This window comes from Centruroides sculpturatus, unplaced genomic scaffold, assembly GCF_000671375.1.
Source record: "Centruroides sculpturatus isolate CEXI.00-Female unplaced genomic scaffold, Cexi_2.0 scaffold305, whole genome shotgun sequence".
Taxonomy (NCBI): Eukaryota; Metazoa; Arthropoda; class Arachnida; order Scorpiones; family Buthidae; genus Centruroides; species Centruroides sculpturatus.
In genome coordinates, this window is record NW_019384644.1 from 160798 (window position 1) to 183718 (window position 22921).

Genomic DNA, 22921 nt, shown 5'->3' on the forward strand with positions numbered 1-22921 from the left:
AGGACCGCATTTTTTCAGAATTATTAGTATTATAATAGAGTAACTCGCACAAGTTTTCGGAAACAACAAAAACTTTTTCCGAGTGAATAGTTCTTAATTCTTGCATTTGAATGCTCCCATCTTCAGTTTGAATCACTTTATATTAAACTGGGAATAATCTTTTTTATGTATGCAACCGATTTCATATAAAACTTGAGCATTTATAGATTGTGTGACATTTTATCTGGTGTAGTTTAAATATAAAAAAAGGAACCTGCAAAAACAGCAAAATTTCAGAAATTGTATTTTGTCATTTAAAGAATTAAATAAAATAAAGTGGATACTATATATCACACGTATTTTAAGCTATATATTCTATATTACAAGCAAGTCAGACGCTTTTCTAATATTTTTGGTAGCCGGGCAATAATTAGAGAAATATATTATAAAACAATATAGAGTAATATTAAGTTTAAACATATTCAAATAATTCATTCGTCACTATTCAAAGACACATCTGTCTTTTATGCTATTTTCTCTTACTGTTAGTAAGATATAAATGCTGTTATTAAAATCTAATGATCTTGTGAAGTATAATTATATGATATGACATCCATGGAAAAAAGGATAACAGCACAATAAGTTCTTTATCCATTTTTCACAGGGGCTTTACTTCTTAGGCAAGTTCTGTGCATTTATTGATTTTAAAAGTACTGTATAGATATTTTATATATCGCGGGTGTTTAGAATGGATATGTCCATGATGTATGTGATTTCATTTTGTTTATCAATGAATATGACGTTGTATTTGTGATATATAGTATTGATAGTATTTGAATATGTAATAATTTACGTTATAAGCAATATTTAGTGTATTATGATTATTATTTGATTACGTTTACGTAAATGATCTGTATATGCTAATATACAGATCGTTTACGTAATGAACTTTTATCCTAATATAATGAATTTTTTTCTCTGCAAAAATAATAAAATTAAAAAAAAATAATAAAATATACATTTACAGTCATTCAAATTGCGATTTTATATCATTCATTAGGAAAATATATTATTTTATTGTAGGCACGTGTACATTCACGCAAATTTATATCTTAAAAGAAAAAAATGAAATGAATAAAGAGGCAAAAATCTTTTGAACATAACTATATAAGAGCAAAAACACCTTTGATGAGAAATCAAAGAATTACTGTATCATGTTTCTTCAATACATTTATTAGTATGAATAACTTTTGATTATTTTTTTATGGAAGACTGATTAAATTTAACTAGTTACTTGAAATTTCCGTAATCAGATCCGTAAGAACATTAATATTGTACATAGTTATAATTTAAAATATTCAATTAGTTTTTATTTAGATTAGCTTCAAACTTGTTAATATAAGAATATTTTGTTTATTTATGCTTATTAGAAGTTTGTAAGAATTTACACAAATGTAAGAAATGAAATAATATCAAAACCACTCAATAAAACAATATATATAGTGTAAATCATAAGAGAATAAAAATCTTTTACAACTGCATAATTAAGCCATTTAATATTAAATTATATATCTACTAATACGATGATTGTTTTCTATTTGTGTAATAAATCCAAATATAGCAACAACAATTTCATATCGGTTCAATCACGTATAAAAATTTAATCCTATATATTTATAACAAATGAAACAAATTAACGGCTTCTCAACAATACAAGGAATAATTACAGTAAAGCTAACTTACATCACTGATAAAGAACAAAATGTTTAATATGATGACCGAGTTCAAAACAGTGCTGGCATATAATATAACATTTAAAAAAATTTTTTTTCAGGTTACAGATAAAAACGTTTTTTTTCGTATGTAATTAACAGTTTTTCAGACTGTATTTGCTTAACTTTACAATTATTACAGAATTATAATAGTACTGTTTAATTAATTAAATCGAATTAGAATAATTTTCTTCATCTAAAACAGTGTTTCTCAACCTCTAACGAATCGTTGCCCCTTCAACGTAGTATCGACCCCTTCCTTCACTTCAAAATTCCGATGCTGCGAGCCAAATTCGTACTGCATTGAATAGACTAGTGACTGGTATAATGTTATTTGTTTAATTATTGTACGATGTAACGAATAAAATATCTAATTATTCTTAATATAATGTTTTACTATATCGCCCAGAAAATTGTTTTTCGCCCCCCAAAATATAAATTGTTATTAATCGCCCCCTCAACATGGAAAAACGTCCACATGGGGGCGATATCGCCCCCGTTGAGAAACACTGATCTAGAACAAAAAGTTTATTTAGTTAGTATTAATTTATAAAATATTCGCAAGTATTCACANTTCAATATTTAAAATGCTAGTTAATTAAAAACATTTTTGTCATTTTTGAAAGCAGTTTTATTAATATAAATATATATAAAAGTTTATATACATTTCTACTTAACATAAAATAATAATTTATAGTTATTCTTCAAAATATTATAATGAATTCACAAAATATCTTAATAAATATCGAATTATTCAGATACTTAAGTGTACGCTGTACGCAGCAGTGGAAATCCGTGTAATGAAATAATCAGAATAAAGTAGCATTTTAAATAAGCTTAAAATTACATTAAAACTTCATAAATTAATCATTTTAAATGCGCACAAAATCTTAATAAATATCGAATTATTCAGATACTTAAGTGTACGCTGTACGCAACAGTGGAAATCCGCGTAATGAAATAATCAGAATAAACTAGCATTTTAAATATTGAAATCAATTATTATTTCTTAAAATAATTGCTAGTTGTCTAACAAGAATGTTTAAACGTGCCAATTCTTTACGTAAGTAGGTTTATCTGAGTATATGCTGTGTGCAAGTATCTATCATTTTGCGCCGTGAAGCGAGATGATGTTGAAAAATCTCTTGTCGGAAAGGGGAAGTAAAACCTATACTTGAGCGTGGAACAGTGTACTGTATAATTTTACAAAACAGAAGCAGCATACTGTTTTGCTTTATTAATAATTACTACGAGAATTTATAAATTTCTATTATTTTCATTAGGCATAATAATAACGTTTTTTATTTATATCGATATTTATTTTCTAAGTTCAACACTAGTGTACTAGAGGGCATTTCGTATGCTCATTGTCTACTGACGCCATTTAATAAGAAAGAATGTTAAGTTTAGCTGACATATCAGTCTCCGTTTGAGTTACTTTATATTACTAAATTCTTACATCTCATTTCACAAAATATTCTAACTTCACATATTTGTATTTGATTGGATCCAATATTTTAAAATATCGAAAACAACGTAATGGTATTAAAACAAAGTGCAATTTTTATCGCATTTTTAAGCGGCTTATCCACGATTTCAAGTAAGGATATAATTTTTATATTTTTATTTGAAAACAGTATGATATTTTTATAATGCAGTTTAGAATTATGTATATCGCATTCTAGTAAAAATATATAATAATTTTTTTCGAAATTATCTATACAAAAGAAAAATATTTCTCCGAAATCCTTGAATCCGATTTTACAATTTTCTTCCGGCCAAATTCAAGAATTTCTTCGTGTTAATTTCTAATGGATATTAATTTGATGTAAAACACAACTTCCTATAAACACGTGTATTATTTTTAATTAAATCACGAAGCCTGAGTTTAGTAATTGATTTATTATTTCGAAATGAATTTATGACATGTTATAATATTAATTTACATTTTATGTATTATACATAATATGTAATTTTTAAAAAGAAATCATTATTTTTTTTGAAATACAGGTGAATTGACGGTGCAAAACTTTACTTTTCCGAATGCTGTTTTTGTAAACGAGCAAACAACAACTACCTGCATCACTAAACAAGGTGGCAGCAATTTGATTTTTGAATGGACTAAGGATGGAAATAAGATTAAGAGTGAAAACAGAATAAAAATTTTAACTTACTCGGATTTATCCACTATTGTGATCAGTTCAGTAGCAGAAACCGATTCTGGGAATTATACATGCACTGTGAAATCAGAAAAAGAACAAAGTAGTTTCACAGCCTCATTAAATGTTAGAGGTGATGAGTATTCTCCTTTAAAATATACTTTGTTTTTTCAAACTGTTATATAGATAATGAATAAATATACATATATTGCTTAATTATTTTCAGCACCACCAAAATGGATTAGTTCACCTTCAGATACGTCTGTGATTCTTAAGGAAAGCGTCAGTATATCTTGTTTAGCTTCTGGAGTTCCGCGACCTACAGTGACATGGAAAATATCAGGTAAATATTTTCATACTTGAATAATAATCTTACAGTTTTAAAATTCATTATTGCTTCGCTAGATGCAAAAGGAAACTTTAACGTTCTTCAGTCTGATTCTCAACATTTATTGATAAGCGAAGGCACTCTTACTATTAAATCAGCTTTAAAATATGACCAAGGTAGTTATACATGTGAAGTTTCTAACGGCATGGGAGAAGTTCTAAAGAAAACAGTATTTATTTCAGTATTGAGTAAGTTTTTTTGAATTTATTATTATATTATAACATATACTGGAAACTCAATTTTCGAATTTCAGGGCAAAATTAAAATTTAACTTTAAAAGGAATTCACACGATGGCGCTAGTTGTATGTAGTGTTGCTCTTGCGCTTTGTTTCGCGTTGTTGTCATTGCCGCCATATCGTACGCTTAACAGTGGGTGAATTACATTTTGCATTGAGAATACATAGCTCATAATTATTACCTAATTATGAAGCTTCTGAAATTAATTATACGAAGAGATTAAGATTCTATTCACTTCTTCAAGGATAAAAATTCATTTCCTGATTATCTTAATTTATATTTGAAAATGTATGTGATAACCTATCCTTTATGTATCTTGGCCATCGAATTTTTCATCGTAATCTTGGGAGGTGAGTGTACAGAATATTTTAACGCTCGTTTGAACAAAATATATCGTGGCTTAAACGATTATTTTATATAATAGAACCACCAAAACTTCAGCCGTTTACATTTCCGGAAACAGTGACTTTCGGCGATAGGGTGAATGTTATATGTGGTATAAAATCTGGAATGAAACCATTAAATTATAAATGGTTAAAAAACGGAAAGATGTTATTGAGCACTGATAATTTGACTATAGATATGCAAACAGATTATTCTGTTCTAACGATAGTGCCATCATCTAGAAATGATGCTGGAAATTATACATGTCTCGTTGAAAATAAATTTGGTAAAGATTCTTTTACAGCTCAGCTCTTTCTAAAAGGTGAGTACTTTAAAAAATTAAGTATTTCTGTGGTTTAAGAATGGAAGAAGAATAAAGAATAAAGTGCGACGATAATGTTTAGCTCCTCCTGTATGGATAAAATATCCTAAAGATTTGAAAATAGTTCAAGGAAGTTGTATAGAAGTAGAATGCAGAGCTGAAGGTCTTCCACAACCTGAAATAATTTGGAAATTAAGAACAGGTATGAAAATTCATGAAAGAATTTTAAATTAATGAATCGAAATTATTGTTAAAACTCCAATTAATTTTATTTTCGTTCACAGTAGTAACATTTTTCATATTTATAAATAGGAAGTGAATCTCTTGTTAAAGTCATTGACAATCATCGGTTGCAAATAGCTGTAAATGGTTCTCTTCTACTTTGTCCTGCTAATCAAGCAGATAGTGGAAATTATATATGTGAAGCAACAAACGGAATCGGTCCTCCATTACAGAAAAATGCAGAAATTATCATTAATGGTAAGTGGAATATCATAAACTAAAACCATTGAACGAGAAAATTTGGAAAGGAGTATTTAAAGATTTTGAGCAGAGGGCGCTTTACTTTCAACATTAGTGTCTTTGTGATTCAGAGTATGTTCGCCATTTCAGCGATTTGCGAGTTTAGCGATAAAGAAATGGATTCTATCAAGACGTCTTATATGTTCTCCGATTCCTTTTAAAAAGTAGTTTACTTTTTATTTAATAATGGCTTTCATATTTTTATATGCAAGCGCTGTGTTTTTCATTTTCACTTTGTCAAGTACTTCATCAGGTAAGTTCTGACATGTAATTAACTTAATTAACTCTAAATACATTTTTTTTTAATTCCGAGGTAAGAGAAAAATTATTTTTGCTTTATTTTAGAGGAACTACATATTCCAGCCTTTCAGTTTCGTGATAATGTTATGGGTGGTGAGAAAGTAACTGCTACATGCACAACTACTACTGGTAATGGAAATTTGGTGTTTAGATGGTTGAAAGATGGAAAAGAAATCGTCGAAGGAGAAAGAATAAAAATATTATATTTTTCGGATGTATCTAATATAGTTATACATCCTGTTATCGAAGAAGATACTGGCAATTATACATGTATTGTTTCTGATGGAAAGCAAAGGAATAGTTTTACTGCACTTTTAGATATTAAAGGTATTAATTAGATCTTTTTATGATTTATTATAATTAATAAGATATAATAAAGTCATAAATTATTTTAGTGCCTCCCGAGTGGAAAGACTTACCCACTGATACAGAAGTAATAATGAGTAAAAATATTAGTGTAAACTGCGCGGCTTCTGGTAGACCTAAACCAACGGTTTTATGGTTTAAATATAAAGGTATATTTATACATTTTTAATTAAATTATAAACAATTTATTAAATAAATAAAAATATATATTTTTTTAATTATTAGACCAAACTAGAACCGAAATCGAAGAAAGGAAATATTTAGTTAAAAATGGAATTTTAATAATTCCTCAAGCAACAAAAGATGATGAAGGTTATTATGAGTGTGAAGCCGGCAACGGAGTTGGAAAAATACTTAAAAAGAAAATTTTAATATCAGTTCTCTGTAAGTTTGGTAATATACATATGTAACTCATGTTTTGTACAGAATATAATCAAGCGCGCTAATTAAAAATATGTTAACCATTAGTTAATAGTTGTTCTTTAATAGCTTACTAACATTTTAAAAACATTTAAATGACACTCGATTCCTTCGAGTGTCATTTAAATGCAATAAAGTAAACCTTATTTACTTTATAATCAACAATTTTAAACATTAAAGTTTTAATTAAAAATTTTCTGATTAAATTCATTTCGTTTCTTTCTTACTTTTTCATTTTGGATATGAATAATGTGATTAGTCTAATATGTTTTACTCTGACTATACGTTACATTTCTTCCCTAATTGTGATTATTATTAATAAAGATACCATATAAAATGTTCACTAAGATTGATTTTTCAAAATACTAAGGCATAATTGTTATGATTAAATAAGTTTTCGAGAAGATCCCGTAGATGGCGTTTAATGCGTTGATATTAAGCTTTTCAATCTTTGTTTCACAACGCCATGTTGAGTTCACATTCATTTCGTGTGTTGTTCCGCTGACGAATTCCTTCTTAGATTAAGCTCAGTTTGTTCTAGACGAAATATATTGTTGAGTATTCACAAATTTTAGCTCTATATGATCACTTTCATAGAGGTAGTCTACGATGAGAACTATTCTAGAAGTTATATCGTTGACCCTGTTCATAATTGCTGCAGCTGAAGAAGGTAAACATCTTGAAAACATAAAAATAGTGATTGAATATTTTAATTAATCTTAATAATAACTAACAATGTCTTAATTCTAGGAGCACCCAAACTTCAAGCTGTTACATTTCCCGAATTTGTATCAGTAGGAGAACGAGTTAGAGCCACTTGTGGTATCAAATCAGGCATTCCTCCTTTGAAATTTAAATGGATTAAAGATGGTCGGGGTATAAAGGATATACCAAATGTTTCTGTAGATTTTAATGAAGATTATACAGTTTTAACCATAACATCAGTTACTCATGATAATATGGGAAATTATACTTGTATAGTGGAAAATTCATTAGGTAGAGACAGTTATATTGCTAATCTTATCGTTAAAGGTAAAAGTATTTTCATTTTTACTTCTGAATATTAAATATGGTTAAATAAAATCCGGAAATTAAGTGTAAAATTATAATTAGCACCACCAGAGTGGATAACGCAACCAAAAGACATTCATACACCAGAGGGAAAATGCATTGAATTAATATGTTTAGCAAAAGGATTGCCAAAGCCTGAAGTTGCATGGAAGAAATCGACTGGTAAGTAAACAGTTACATACTACATTTACAATTGTGCAATTTAATATTAATATTTAAAATATAAAATTTTCAATGATCGTATAGATACGACTAGACCTATAGTTTTTATAAAGCTCAGTGTATAAAAGGATAAGAAATAATTAATTTTTTTTTTAGGCCAGAGTAAAGAGTTTACATCCATGAATGACAATAAACGAGCGCAAATTTACCAAAATGGTTCTTTAATTATGTGTGGAATTAGTAAAGACGATGCCGGGCATTACCAATGTCAAGTTAATAATAATGTAGGCACAGCTCTATTAAAAACTGTTGAGGTAACAGTTAATGGTAAGCTGTAGATAACATTAAAGTGTATACTCTTGATTGTTCTTAAATAAATTAGAAATTTTTGAAAGCATTTTACTTAATTAGTACTTTGAGGTTTTCTTAAAATTATTAATAAAATGTAGATAATAGTTCGTTTATCAGCCACTAGAGTGTTTTGAGGATATTCCTTTGTGAAGCTGTTCTGGGGAGTTATCGCCATAACATACAAACAATCGTGTACGATATAGTGAAATTCCTTATCATTATAATGACGTATTACACTTGATTTTCTTGAAAACATATAATCTACAAGATGATGAGTTTATTAATAAGTGTTGTGTGCCTACAGATTTTCGTTGTTTTTGGAGGTAAGTTCCGAATACATTAAATTGTCTATATTAACTGAATATTGTTCGATAATTCTCTATTCGGATTTATAAAACTTTATTTTTATTTTTATGCTAACAAAGATCTATATTCTTTTTAAAATCGATATTTAGGGGAATTGAATGTTTCTCCATTTAATTTCCGAGAAAATGTGATGGTAAATGAGAAAGTAACAGCAACTTGTACGACAGTTACCGAAGATACACAAATAAGTTTTAAATGGTTTAAAAATGGAAAACTGATAACTGATAACGAATATATAAAAGTGATGTATTATTCTGATGTTTCTCTTCTGACAATTAATCCGGTAAGAGCAGATGATAGCGGAAATTATACCTGTATTGTCACTTCTAAAGAAAAATCCAGTAAACACACAGCTGCTCTTATTGTGAAAGGTTTGTCTCATTTCTGATTTTTGCTCGCAGTTTTCTTAAAGCCATTTAGATATATATAGACTTATTTACATTGTATTCCAAGATGATTTTTTTTAATTTATAGCTTCTCCACAGTGGATAACCCAGCCCGAAAATGTGCAGTCCGTGATGGGTTCTAACATTAGTTTACACTGTTCTGTAACAGGCATACCAACGCCAACAATAAATTGGAAAAAGGCTGAAAGTAAGTAATAGACAACAATTTTGACTTATTTGTTAGGTTAGGTTTGCATGAAAATACGAAAATACTTCAAAGAATATATTTAAATTTTTAATTGCTTGATATCGTAATTTCCAATAATAATTTAAATAAAATTATGTTCCTAACTACATTTCAGCTTCTTCAGATACAAATTTTAAACCTGTTTCTGCCTCCAGTAACAGTATTATATCAGCAGATGGAACACTAAATCTCTTAAAAATAGGAAAATCTGATGAAGGATTATACGAGTGTCAAGCTTCGAACGGAATCGGAAACGATCTTCGTAAATCTGTAACAATTTCTGTATTCAGTAAGTTTTAATATAAAGCATATCTACATACAAGTTTTCGAGCTATATTTGTTTTAGTTTAATTTTCGGTCGCTTGATGGCGTCTTGTCTCTATTAGACATTCGCCATAAGTAGTTATTGACAAAGGATGTGTTGGTCGACTTCCATGTCTTAAAAACAGTTTAATATACATTTCACCTGAGTAGTTTAAGATTTACTGATTCGTATCGTCTATACGACATCTTGGTCAAATTTCGAAGAATACTAACGAACATGTGGATTTTAAGAATAGTATTGAGCGTTGTATTCCCAAGCTGGATATTCTGTGATCAAGGTAAGCAAATCGTATTGCATTTATTCTTGCTACAATAGAAAATACAAATAATTTGTTATCATTCTGCTTTTAAAATGCTAACTTATCGTTTAAGTTTTGTTTTTTTTTTTACATTAAAACAATGTTTGTAGTATATGATTATATATAATTTTATTATATTTTTTATTAGATAGTCCAAAAATTCAACCATTTATATTTCCCGAAAATGTAAACGTTGGGCAGAAAATCAGTGTTTCCTGCAATGTAATTACTGGAAATATGCCTTTAGATTTTAAATGGATAAAAGACAATAAAGAAATTTTAGATAGCTCTAATTTGGAAATTGGACAATATAATGGCGTTTCCATTTTAGTAATAAACCCAGTTACTCCATCTAATACTGGAAACTACAGTTGTATAGTGAAAAACAATTTAGGATCTGATAGTTTCACTGCATCACTAACAGTTAAAGGTTACTAATAATTCACTAATAATTTTTCTTATTTTCTATTATATAAAATTTTATTTTAATTAAAATATTTTTGATAATTAATTACATGTATTTAGCTCCAGCTAAGTGGAAGACGAAACCAAAAAATCAGGATGTTTACGTTGGTGCAAGAGTTGAAATGATTTGCCTAGCAGATGGATATCCATTACCGAAGATAACTTGGTTCAAGGAGAAAGGTACCTGCTTAATTCGTGCCTTATCTTCAACACGATATAGTAATTATTTTTTATTTTATTTTTTATCAATTGTAATAACATCTTATCGTATTTTCAGATACGAGTGGCCAGCTGATCGCGATCGATACTAACATAAGATATTATGTTACTGACTACGGAAATTTAACTATTTTAAATGTTACACCTGAAGATAGCGGTAATTATAAATGCGAAGCTGACAATGGAGTTGGTGAAAAACTAAATTCTGTAGCGACTATTTCTGTGCATGGTAGGAAGTTAATTAATTATAATTAAGTAAAAGTGACTAGTAATTGCAAATCAACCTTTTATTACACGTAATATGGCAATTAAAATTTATCTATTCTCATTACATGCTTGTTTTTGTTAATTTAAACTTCCTGTAACCATCGTTGTACTTAAATGAAAAATTCGCGTGTTTAAATTCTGTTTTTTATAAATTTAAATTTGGTTGAGTTTCTATTAAATTAAACAAAGATGGAAATTCTCAAAGAGGATATTTCTTTCATTGGGATAAAACAATGAATTGATACAATTTTAGTTCAAATTAACGCCACGAGGGGTCATTACTATGCAGGTTATTCTCCCAGCAGTCAATAAGATTGGGATGAAAGTCAACTATTTGGATGAATAGAACAAAGATTGCTTAGTGTGTACATTAATTTGCACTCCTCGAAATTAAGCAAACTTCTGTCGATCTTTATGATGCTCACTATTTCGTAGAAAGATCAATACATGATGTCTGTAAACTGGATAGACATATTTCTAATTGTGCTTCTAATGAGAGAAATTACTTGCAATTCAGGTAAGAGAAACATATTTTAAAATCTAGAAAATGTAATATAGTTTGTTAGCATATCATATATTTCATTAATTAAATATTTTTCAGAAGCTCCGAAGATTCAACCTTTTGTTTTACCTGATGGATTAAGTATAGGAAACAAGGCGAGTATGTCTTGTTCAGTTGTATCTGGAGAACCACCTTTAGCATTCTCTTGGCTAAAAAATGGAAAAAATATCGAAACAAACGACAAAATACAAATCAGACAATACGAAGATGTATCATTTCTATCGATAGAACCTCTTACTCATAACAGTAATGGTAATTATACATGTCTAGTAAAAAATAACTTTGGATCTGACGAATTTACCCTTTCACTTCTAGTAAAAGGTAATTTTATTTACATAATTATATTTTAAAATAAATGTAATTTGTGCTTTTTGTGTTTTTACATCGTAAAATTTAAGTACTGAATTTTTATAGCTCCACCTGAATGGATAATAAAACCACAAAATCAAGAAATTTTTATAGGTTCCTCGACACAAATTAATTGTAGAGCTAGTGGTTATCCTCAGCCAGGAATTGTTTGGTCTAAGATAAACGGTACGAATATAAAATACAATAAATTTTCTATGAGTTAAGCATATTAATGAAAGCACTTTGAAATATATTAAGTTATAATAATGAAAACTAAATATCAATTTTTTTATTACATACAAAAAAATTTAAGCGAGTTTTGTTACTTTGTGAACGATAAATTATCTGAGGTATTAGGAATCAAAATGCAATCAAGAGTAGATCTCTTTGTGCGGAACCAAAATTGACAGTTATGGATTATATTATGTTCTCGAGGCCAACGATTTAAACGAGTGACAAGAATAATAAGAGTAAACTTTTCTAATATTTGTAGAAGAGCAATTAGCCTGTAATTGACAGGAAGTAAAGCATCTCTTCTTTTTTATCCGCAATTTTTAATAAAATATATTTCTAAGATCTAGGTGTATAATTTTTCAAGAATGAATCTATAAACATAGGAAAATATTTTTTAAGAATAAAAAATAGGGTTTTAAAATTTTATGCTAGCTTATTTTTCAATTTAAAAGTAGCCTTTATTGGTTTCATTTCGTAAACAGTTCACACGATCATAAAGTTTTATTCGAATAAAATAAAAATGGAAATTCCTACCTAAAAATTTATCAATTTAGTTTAAAATTTTGAACGTAATTTGTTAATAGATTAATATGTGTATAAAACAGTAAGAACAATCACGATGGATAGCTGATTTTCATTATATATGATATCCAATTTCAGTCTAAATTTTCTTCGATTCCCTTCTGTCGATAATCTGTCATTTTATCCTGTTTATGGTTATGAATAAATTTAAACGATTTTCTTATATTAAGAACATTTTGTATATAAAAATAATTATGCTCTTTTGTTATTTATAACAGTAATCTAATCTAATATATTAACATAAAATTGTACACAGTTCAACGATACAAGGTACACAGAAATCAAAGAAATAATAAAATGTACACATTCCAAATACTTGTTAAAACATACAGAAACAAAAGTTGCATTTTAATAGATTGGCCATGGCTTGAAACAAAGTATTTCTACAGACAAAACTAAATTTTGCAATGCTAATAGCATTCTTTATTGTGTTGTCAATCTGAATCAAGGCAGTTTAGTCCAAACATGAAACATTTTGCTTCTAAGTCATTGTTTTGTACGTAGTCTGAACTGTGTACAGAGAGGTTGTCATGCTGAAATTTNATGCTAGCAAAAACTTTCAAGTTATTAGTACGAATTCAAGATACAAAATAACTGATAACGGAGACTGGAATCTGATCGATGCCAAGGAAGAAGATAGTGGTCAGTACGAATGTAAGGCGGATAATGGAGTAGGAAATCCGATTTCCATTGTCATAACGTTAGCTGTACACGGTAAGATGTAAAATGATACTTTAATAAAAAAAAGGAGCATCTTTAGAGTTTTAAGGGTTTGTTTTCTCGACTCTAAGTTAACCATTTACTGTATCTGAAGACAAATTCTTCAAGTAAGACTTAAACTTTAAAAACAATCTCGCTAATTAGAGTACGTCTTATTTTACATACATATGTGTGTCCTAATACAAATTAATTGATTAAAAGTATTTTTGTCTACAACGCGTTATAGTCAATAATGTCAATAAAAAATGCAAAATACAATTTAACAAATAGCATTTGTATAAAATAAATAAAACACACTGTACATAAAATTATATAAAAAATACTTAATAGCAAAAAATATTAGCATTTTATTAAGTAATATTTATGATAATTTTTTAATTTTAAATATTATTATAATTAGGTCGTTAAAGTAAAAGTTATTTATCTAAATGTATTTGCCATTTTAATTAATATTGTAATATAAACTTTAAAATTTCCTTTCACTTTACATTTAATATTGTAATATAAACTTTAAAATTTCCTTTCACTTTACATTTAATATTGTAATATAAACTTTAAAATTATGATACCTATTTTAAGTTAAAATTCTGTTTGTACAGAATTAAAATAAGATAAGATTTTATAAATAACCGTTCATAAATTATTTATAGAATTTATCATTTATAATTTTTATCGAAGCAAATATTACGAATGTAATATTTGCTTCGATATTTGCTTCGATTATATACAGTAAATATACAACAAAAGAAAGCTGGAATAATACGATAAAATATTAATTGAGTTGAAAAATTTTACGTTAGTTAGTAAATTCAACAACTCACTGAAATTTTTTTTGTCTGATAAAAATTTCAGTGACTTGTTGAATTTAACATACTTTCATNATGATACCTATTTTAAGTTAAAATTCTGTTTGTACAGAATTAAAATAAGATAAGATTTTATAAATAACCGTTCATAAATTATTTATAGAATTTATCATTTATAATTTTTATCGAAGCAAATAAAAGAATATAATTTTAGTACGGAAAGAACGATTTTAGATAAATCATGATAATGATCAGTAAACTGTAATTAATTCTTGTCATCACGTTTGACAATACAATTGATGCCATATAATAAAGGATATAAAAAGAAAAAAAAAATCTCGTTAATAATTATTGCGTGCACTGAACGAAATTATACTTACGGTAGCGCAGTACATTATTAGCTTTCACTTTACATTTGTAAAAATGAAGTGAAAGCAAATACAAATAATTTCACTTTCAAATAGTAGACCAATAGAAAGGATAAAATAACTGCTGTTAGTTTCCCTCCTCTTTTTTCTCCTTGTAATAGAGTTTTACTGACCCAGAAAAAGTTTCAGCACCCAGAAAATTTATTGATTTATACTTCATCCATTATTGAAATTCGGACTGAAGGTCATTCACGCATGATTTAGATAAAACAATTTTTTTTTTTTTCTTAATTTTCAAGTGAGGAATTATGAAACGAAATTATAAGAATGTTAAGGTACACTTTTTAAAAATTTACAATCGAATTTTTTATTTTCATTAAAACTGTGAAGAACAAAATGGAAAGGATAGGTGTTAAACTAGACTATTACTTAAAAAAAAAGCGACTTTGAAAGATTTCATTAAATATAATTGAAGCATTAATTTTATGTTGCGAAGAACAAACTGAGTTGTAATTTGCAGACATTACAGACCATTAGAAATGTCCCCGGTCATTTTGTCGTTTTAACTTAGTTAATAGAGCTTTTTGGCGAAAAAAATTAAATTGGTAACGTCAATCTGATCGATATTTTAGTCGCCTTTTTCTTTTTATTACTCGACCGAGTTTCCTCTCAACAGATTTATATAATAGTTAACTTACTGTACAATACCTTAGTTTGAGATAAATATATAATCTTTAAATATGTGCGAGCAATTTTATATACAGTAAATATACAACAAAAGAAAGCTGGAATAATACGATAAAATATTAATTGAGTTGAAAAATTTTACGTTAGTTAGTAAATTCAACAACTCACTGAAATTTTTTTTGTCTGATAAAAATTTCAGTGACTTGTTGAATTTAACATACTTTCATTTTATCGTTTTATTTTAGCGATTACATACCGGTATATTTATTTATTACCGTACTTGTAGCTTTGAATCTATGTGCGTATGCATATAACTGCATATTTACACATAATACAAATACTCAGTTATAATCCGTTATTTATTCAGCACGAAATAAATAAGAAACTTCTATATTTACCTGTTTATAAGTAAATCTGTAACATTTTCAAAAATATTCTTGAATTTCCGGGTTTGAAAGAGAAGGCAGCAACGTTGGCGATTTCGCTTCAGCAATCACAACTTTGGTAGATCAATTTTGTACTCTCGGTTTTGAATAAATCGTTTTTCCATAAGCAAATTTTTCGTTGAATATATATTCCCCCCTTTTCTCTTTTCTCGGGAGACATTTTTCTTGCTGACAGTTGACTAAATTGTAAAAAAAAAGAAATCAAAAAAACAATTTTCTCTATAAATCATGTCTATGGTTGCAATGCAAGCATGTTCAATAAACATTTTATTGGTAAAAATTACTTTAAAATTATTAAGAATATATATTTACAAATTAATTAATATTTTATATATGAATAGTGTATTCTAATTATTAAGTTTTAACTTATCATATTTATTTATATTATTTCATTATGTGTGTAAAAAATGTGTGTAGTGACTTTTTATAATATAAAAAAATTAAATTTGTATTTATTATCAGCTATATATACATTAAGTGTTACATCTAAATGGATTTAATTTGCAGAAATGAATAATTAATGTAAACAAAAGCCGCTTAAGATTTAAACTTTTACAATGAAAGTAATATTGATTTTTGTCGTTCAATTAACTTGAACTTTTCTATTATTCGTATTTTAATAAAAAATTTCCCAATTTATGTTGGTATTTATTTTTAATAATTTTTGTCATTTTTTACAACTCTTAATATGCTTCAAGAAACGTATAAACATATTTTCCATTTTCAAATCCTCTTCAGTAATGTTTATATGTAAATAAAGGCAATAGGCTTCTTTTGTTTTTGAAATGAATGTAAAATATTAATTCCAAAGAATGTTGATTTATTTATAAAAAATAAATTGGTTTATTTAAATTATTTACTTTGGATTATGTGTAAGCTTGTCTGAAATTGAAGCATGTTATCTTATTATTTTACAAATTTTCGCGGGTTATTTTATCATATCTGGGATATCAAATAGCATCTAAAATTTTATCATTGTAATATTAGTTGTTAAAATATATATATTAATATAGTTCCAGCTAGATTTGAAGAAAAATTTAGTGTTCAAACAGTTAGACAAGGAGATAGTGCCATTTTGAGATGCGATGCTTTGGGTGATCATCCGCTAACAGTGAAATGGTTAAGAGATAAAAAAGAATTAGAAATTTCAGAATTGTCAAGGTAGAACAACTTAAAAGATTTATTTTTGATTGATGACATTGCTATTCTTATAAAATTAATAAAATTTAAATAATATAAAATATATATTCGAACAGATATGAAAAATTCGAGACAACTTCAACGACTGGATTAAATTCTGAATTATATATCCGAACAGTTGATAGACGAGATGGAGCACTCTATAGTTGTGTTGCTCAGAATATATATGGCAGTGACGATAGAAATATAAAAGTTTTAGTTGTTGGTTGGTAATATTTTAAGAATAAAAGATGATTAAAATTTTTAACTTGAGCTTACGTGCTTAATGTTTCGTGCAGAGGTGCCAGCTCAACCGTTAGATGTTAAAATCCAGGAGATTTGGAGTAGAAGTGCCAATATAACATGGACAGCACCTTATTCGGGAAATAGCCCGATTACCAAATATATTGTTCAATATTGGAAAGACAAAGGCAAGTTTTTGATATTTTATAAGTTTTAATATGAATTTATATTTATTATTAATGGCGTCTCAAACTTATAGCCGGTTCTCAAATGTTGCAAGAGGAAGAAGTGACGGCTGCTCATACTTCTGTAGTTATAAATAATCTTCATCCAGGTACATCTTATGCTTTAACAGTTATTGCGGAAAACGAAATAGGTCACGGGGAACCTTCTGAAACTGTACGATTTGTGACGGGAGAAGAAGGTAACTATAGAAATTTTAAACTTATTTAAAAATTTTTAACTAAAAATAATATTTTTTTATAGAGCCAAGTGGCCCTCCGACAGATCTCTGGGTTGAATCTAGAGGCCCTTACACAATATTAGTTAGATGGAAGGTATGAAAATTTCTCTAATGTATAGAAAACTTTTCCAGATTTATAAAATGATATGTCAATTTGAAATTAGGCTCCTCCCAAGGAATATTGGCATGGAAAATTAAAAGGCTATTACGTTGGTTATAAAATGGAAGGATCTCCACAACCTTATTCTTTTAAAACTGTGGAAGCCATGAACGTTAACATCACTCATGAATATTTGTTAAATGGTCTTAAGAAATCATCTAAATACAGCATTGTAGTAAAAGCTTATAACGGAGCTGGAACGGGACCCGCTTCTCAAGAACTGATTGTTAAAACATTAGATGGAGGTTTGCAATTATTTTTCTTTCATTTATATCATATATATTTCTCCAATTTTATTTATATTTAATTATTTTTATATATAGTACTACCTCGGCCTCCATCGGTTTCCCTATTATCTGCTTCTGATTCAACAATAAGTGTTAAATGGGGACATACCATTTCAAGAGATGAACCAGTGACAGGTATTTGAAATTAATTTTCATCAACTAAACTGGTATCCATAAATTACTATAATATAAATTGTTAAATATTTAAATAAATTTTCAGGTTATACGCTTCATTATCGTAAAAAAGTAGGACACTGGTTACACGTTCCTTTATTAGCTTCCGATCAGACCAAATATACACTAACAGGTTTAGACAGTGATACTACGTATAACGTTTATGTTACTGCAAATAACAGATATGGTCGAGGTGATCCTAGTGGTATTCTTAGTGTTAGAACAGGCGATAAAGGTTGGTTTTATTCACTTCTTATACAATTTTGATTGTTTTACAGTACTAACAATTGTACTATTTTAAATTAGGATTTGGAATGAGAATGCCTTTTTACCTCGATCCTTCGGTAATTATCCCAGCATCAGCATCTCTAGCAGCTATTATAGTAGTCATATTGGTTGTTTCCATTTTCTTACATAAATCAAAATCACGGCATACTCTAGAAAGAGGTAAATAAATGAGTTTTCTCACATGAATACAAACCCTATTTTTAAAGGAAATTAAAATTTAAATATTAATAATTACAGCGATACAAAGTGGCCAACAGTATGCATATGCCGTTGGTTCTTCTCAAAGGTATATAGATATGGATAAAGCAAGACCTCATAGTCAACCTGAACCAGGAACGCCCGCAATAAGTGTGGCTTCTTATGCATCTATACCTTCGCGTATAGATAATGAAGATTTATATGGAGATGACTGTCGTCAAGAGATCTTGAGTCCTGTAAGAGAAAATGGTTTATAAACTTAAATATTAAAAGTAAATAATTAAATTATGCATAAGATCTATAAAATTTATATTTTTACAAAAATTTTTATTCTAATTTTAGCACAATAAACAAAGGCCAGAATCTTTTCCAAGGCCTAGCGCTATCAAGAAAGGAATAGCTCATGTTTAATATCAGTTCTTCCCATTATTCTATTGCAACCACTGCCTCCAAAAATTTTAAATCGGAAGAGATGAAAGAGAAACTTCAAGTTCTCTCATCAGAAAAGTTAAATGAATATGCACGTGTCTTGATTGTCTACCAAGTCACAATTTTACTCGCCATTTTTAGTATAAATTTTGTACCAGATATTTTTATTGAAAAATGAAAAAATCTTTGTTATTTATAAAGTTGTTCTTGTTTAAATTTTAACTTATTTATAGATAAGTGAGTATATGTGATGTTTGTAATTATAATAAATAATAATCGTGTCCTAGATTATACTTACATAAGAAAAAAAATATATGTAGCCGTACAAAAGAAAAAAAATCTTGTATATGCACAGCAATGCAATGTATCAGCACTGTTTTATTATCAAATTTTAACTATTTAATATTCTGTGAAATTTGCTATTCAGTGGACTGGATAACAAAAGGATATTAGGAGTTCAAATATCTTCGCATGTTTATTCATAGCGTTAAACATGTTTACAAAAGCAGTGTCTTATCTACTTTAAAACATGAAAATAATTACTATTGTGAATGTCATTTACTATATTCTTTGATATAGGCTATTATCTGTACTGCGAGAACGTTTTACAGTTACCTAAATTGATCATTATAAGAAAAACAATATGAATAAGTTTGTACTCATTGTAAACTATTTGAAATAAATGTGGCTTGTTTTTGTTTTAATCTTTAGTGTCTATTCCTTTGTGAAGTTTTAAACAAATACTTTCTTGACAATTATTATATTTAAATATTGAAAAGATCGGAAATTGTATAATATTTTAAAAAAATTAGTACTACTATTGTATTGTCCGTGATTATGCCACCACTGAAGTGCGAGATATTGATCGGTGAAATTTTATATTCAGTTCAACACCAGTAGGAGGAGTCAATGTTTAGTGCGACCGCATGTACTCAACATAATCGAAATGATCGATTTGTCTCAGCAATGGCCGAATGACAACAAAACGACAGAATTCCTCTGGCGGTTAATTTGTGAATCTCTTTTGTAAACAGAGAAATAATTAGAATGTAAGTGAGAATCAAAACAGAATTAGCACATATATTTCGCAAAAAAATGACTGTAAAGCTTTAAAAAAACATTATTTTATTATTCTCCGCGTTCTAATTGGTCGAAACTTAATGAACACATAATTAAATTTTAATTAGAAAGATGTATTTGTAAGATTTTGTGTTTAAATTAAATACATATAATTCAGATAAGCCATACAGAAAACTCAGAGAAATAATGGTTGTCAAGAAATTTTAAATATTTTTCAATTAATACTCTAATGCTAATTTGTGATTGGTTACTGAGCCACTACGTCCTGTATATTAGGATTATTTGATGCCCATTATATGCTCGGTTCATATAAAGATTATCAATAATTCAATCCGTACTCTATAATTATTTTAGTTAATTTACTTAAATGTACTAACATTTCAAATATTTTAAGCTAAATATTAATATTCATATTGTAAATCAATCAACGCTTTAAGAAAAATTGATTGATATTAAATTAATAAATGTAAATTGAATTATTTGTTTAATTGATTTAATTAATACATATTGTAATAATCTAGAGCATATGTAAAATTGTATGTAAATTTAGAAAAAAAGAAAATACTGTATTAACCAATCTCTCCCCTGTAACAAGGTTTGCCTTTAGTACAACAATTTTTATTACAATTTTATATGTAATAAAAATAATTATTACATATAATTATTTTAGTTACATATTGTATACTATCAATAAAATAATTTTCCATGTCGCGAAGATAACAGGTTCATGAGTATGCTATCTCTTTTCATTATTTTTTTTCAATGTTATTATTTTAATTATAAGGCTGAAAATCCTGATAAGTTTAAATAATGCATAATACTCTGTACACGAATTTAAAAAAAATCACTTCAACGAAAGTTACTTATCTTTTCTTTCTATTACGCTATAATAAACTCAAGCAGAAAGAATAACTTCGTAAATCGTATTAACTTACAAACTAACGCACTAAAAATATGTATTTACCTTAGCATTATTTAACATAATTACAAAATTTTTCAAATTAAATGATAAAAGTCTGCAATTCTACTAATCTATATTCAAGGCGTGATCCCCCCACATTCACGGAATGTTTGCGTTTAGAGAATCCTTTATTTTCTTAAAACTTCCTTAGTAAGAATGCAAAACGTTGAATCAAACAAAAGAAAACGCAATTGCATGGAATAAATTATTTTCATGTTGTGCTGCTAACTGCAATGAATTTCTGTCCTTCGTATTATTTTAAGCTACAGAAATTATGCTACTGCATTTTACTCTTCTTTGATGGAAATGGAAATCAGAATGTCATTACAACTATGCTGTTATCAACAGATCAAGGACGAAACTATGTCATTCTCACGCAAAGTATTTCTATCACAGGGTATTCTTGAGATCATCATGTAAGAAATTGAACTCTACTTTTTTTCGTTAGTTCCTTATATATATTGTTTATTATATTTAGTTCTAAACAATAAAAAAGTTTATAATTTTCGATTTACTCTTCAAAATGATCATCTGAACAGCTGCTTTCTAGAAACAACGCCATTGGATTGGATTAATGGAATGAGGCAGCGCAACACACATTTAGTTGATCTATCAAAATTAGGTTTTATTTAGGTATTAGACACGCAATGAAAACCTCACGTGACCAGGCCGTGGGTCAGGTATGGACCCATAATCAACCAGTGTTCAATGATTTTATCCAATTGGCCACTGTTGGGCATAATATCATTACTCTCGTAAACCTAATACTTCATCAGTATCTCCGATTCAGACGCATCTAATTAAGATATAGAATTAACTTAAACTGTCATATTAAAAAAATATACCAAAGATAATTTCAGTAGTGTTTATCATTACATACTGCTAGCAAATAATAATGCTGCTACCATTTCATAATGACGGGTAAATAAAGAAAAAGAAGTTGGAAATCCAACATAAAGTTTCCTGCAATAAGACTATTAAGTCTAAAAGATAATGATTATCAATGTTTTTCTGTATAATCGTATGGGCTAATTACAAGAATGAGCATAGTCAATTGAGTAAAATTTTATCTCTGATGGAAACAATTGAACCTTGTCTAAATTATAGGCTATTCTACGTGAGCAAAACATAATAAGAATAATAAAAAAAAAATAAATTAAAAAATCCTTTAAGAAATAATCGGTTTCAAAAATTTTCCTTGCATTCTTTCTCTTTTGGCTGACACACCTAAACATTTTTTAAAGGTTTTCCTGTCAATTTTTTGTTGTGAGGAACCTTATAATTTCTATTTCATATTTTAAAGCTACATTGGTCTTACTCATCGACATTAATAAATGTTTAAGTGGATATAGACTTGTTACAGAAAAACTAAATGGTACAGTTGAAAAAAGATATACAGTAGAGCGTCGATTTTCCGAATCAATTGGGGACTGAAGTTGTCCGGATAACTGATATTTCGGATAACTGATTTACGTACGAAAAAATAGTTTAACGTATCCGATTTCGAAATTTTTCTTCGTTGCGTGTCGCTTCGCGTTGAATTTTCGTCGATGTTAAGCCTAACGAAAACTATTGTATCGTTAAAAATTATTTTTTTATTTTGTACAAACAAAATAAATATATTGAAAAATATAAAAACAATAAAAAATTATACTTCAGAAGTTAATTTAGTATCAAAAACGTAAAATATTTGAGTAGC

At 27.9% G+C, this 22921-nt stretch overlaps 7 protein-coding genes across 7 annotated transcripts in view; all 7 read left to right on the plus strand.

The window, feature by feature from the left end:
• Window positions 1–19864, plus strand: part of LOC111626146 (titin-like) — a 43248-nt gene extending 23384 nt beyond the window's left edge. Inside the window, exons 27-56 of the mRNA XM_023369446.1 lie at window positions 3762–4043; window positions 4137–4253; window positions 4316–4486; window positions 4961–5242; window positions 5325–5444; window positions 5555–5722; window positions 6110–6391; window positions 6460–6579; window positions 6656–6823; window positions 7601–7882; window positions 7964–8083; window positions 8240–8410; window positions 8890–9171; window positions 9275–9394; window positions 9549–9722; window positions 9886–10035; window positions 10205–10486; window positions 10582–10701; window positions 10799–10969; window positions 16774–16921; window positions 17017–17165; window positions 17239–17370; window positions 17442–17606; window positions 17669–17739; window positions 17810–18050; window positions 18129–18227; window positions 18313–18501; window positions 18573–18713; window positions 18792–18988; window positions 19095–19864. Of these exons, the coding sequence (XP_023225214.1) occupies window positions 3762–4043; window positions 4137–4253; window positions 4316–4486; window positions 4961–5242; window positions 5325–5444; window positions 5555–5722; window positions 6110–6391; window positions 6460–6579; window positions 6656–6823; window positions 7601–7882; window positions 7964–8083; window positions 8240–8410; window positions 8890–9171; window positions 9275–9394; window positions 9549–9722; window positions 9886–10035; window positions 10205–10486; window positions 10582–10701; window positions 10799–10969; window positions 16774–16921; window positions 17017–17165; window positions 17239–17370; window positions 17442–17606; window positions 17669–17739; window positions 17810–18050; window positions 18129–18227; window positions 18313–18501; window positions 18573–18713; window positions 18792–18988; window positions 19095–19163 (5183 nt within the window). The 3' untranslated portion in view covers window positions 19164–19864. The remainder of the gene's footprint in view (window positions 1–3761; window positions 4044–4136; window positions 4254–4315; window positions 4487–4960; window positions 5243–5324; window positions 5445–5554; window positions 5723–6109; window positions 6392–6459; window positions 6580–6655; window positions 6824–7600; window positions 7883–7963; window positions 8084–8239; window positions 8411–8889; window positions 9172–9274; window positions 9395–9548; window positions 9723–9885; window positions 10036–10204; window positions 10487–10581; window positions 10702–10798; window positions 10970–16773; window positions 16922–17016; window positions 17166–17238; window positions 17371–17441; window positions 17607–17668; window positions 17740–17809; window positions 18051–18128; window positions 18228–18312; window positions 18502–18572; window positions 18714–18791; window positions 18989–19094) is intronic.
• LOC111626107 (Down syndrome cell adhesion molecule homolog) lies at window positions 3136–4660 on the plus strand. Its single transcript, XM_023369393.1, has 5 exons — window positions 3136–3351; window positions 3762–4043; window positions 4137–4253; window positions 4316–4486; window positions 4552–4660. Exons 1-5 carry the CDS (start codon window positions 3291–3293, stop codon window positions 4560–4562), a joined length of 642 nt encoding a protein of 213 aa, XP_023225161.1. The 5' UTR covers window positions 3136–3290; the 3' UTR covers window positions 4563–4660.
• On the plus strand, window positions 4776–5494 carry LOC111626114 (Down syndrome cell adhesion molecule-like protein Dscam2). Its single transcript, XM_023369401.1, has 3 exons — window positions 4776–4886; window positions 4961–5242; window positions 5325–5494. The coding sequence occupies exons 1-3, from the start codon at window positions 4823–4825 to the stop codon at window positions 5474–5476; spliced, it is 498 nt and encodes a 165-aa protein (XP_023225169.1). The 5' UTR covers window positions 4776–4822; the 3' UTR covers window positions 5477–5494.
• LOC111626101 (Down syndrome cell adhesion molecule-like protein Dscam2) lies at window positions 5599–6936 on the plus strand. Its single transcript, XM_023369388.1, has 4 exons — window positions 5599–6017; window positions 6110–6391; window positions 6460–6579; window positions 6656–6936. The coding sequence occupies exons 1-4, from the start codon at window positions 5951–5953 to the stop codon at window positions 6838–6840; spliced, it is 654 nt and encodes a 217-aa protein (XP_023225156.1). The 5' UTR covers window positions 5599–5950; the 3' UTR covers window positions 6841–6936.
• On the plus strand, window positions 7011–8447 carry LOC111626105 (Down syndrome cell adhesion molecule-like protein Dscam2). The gene is made up of 4 exons (XM_023369391.1): window positions 7011–7520; window positions 7601–7882; window positions 7964–8083; window positions 8240–8447. The coding sequence occupies exons 1-4, from the start codon at window positions 7460–7462 to the stop codon at window positions 8419–8421; spliced, it is 645 nt and encodes a 214-aa protein (XP_023225159.1). The 5' UTR covers window positions 7011–7459; the 3' UTR covers window positions 8422–8447.
• On the plus strand, window positions 8467–10238 carry LOC111626106 (Down syndrome cell adhesion molecule-like protein Dscam2). The gene is made up of 4 exons (XM_023369392.1): window positions 8467–8757; window positions 8890–9171; window positions 9275–9394; window positions 9549–10238. Exons 1-4 carry the CDS (start codon window positions 8703–8705, stop codon window positions 9731–9733), a joined length of 642 nt encoding a protein of 213 aa, XP_023225160.1. The 5' UTR covers window positions 8467–8702; the 3' UTR covers window positions 9734–10238.
• On the plus strand, window positions 10992–13780 carry LOC111626102 (Down syndrome cell adhesion molecule homolog). Its single transcript, XM_023369389.1, has 4 exons — window positions 10992–11524; window positions 11609–11890; window positions 11984–12103; window positions 13277–13780. The coding sequence occupies exons 1-4, from the start codon at window positions 11455–11457 to the stop codon at window positions 13456–13458; spliced, it is 654 nt and encodes a 217-aa protein (XP_023225157.1). The 5' UTR covers window positions 10992–11454; the 3' UTR covers window positions 13459–13780.
• Window positions 19865–22921: the final 3057 nt, after the last annotated feature.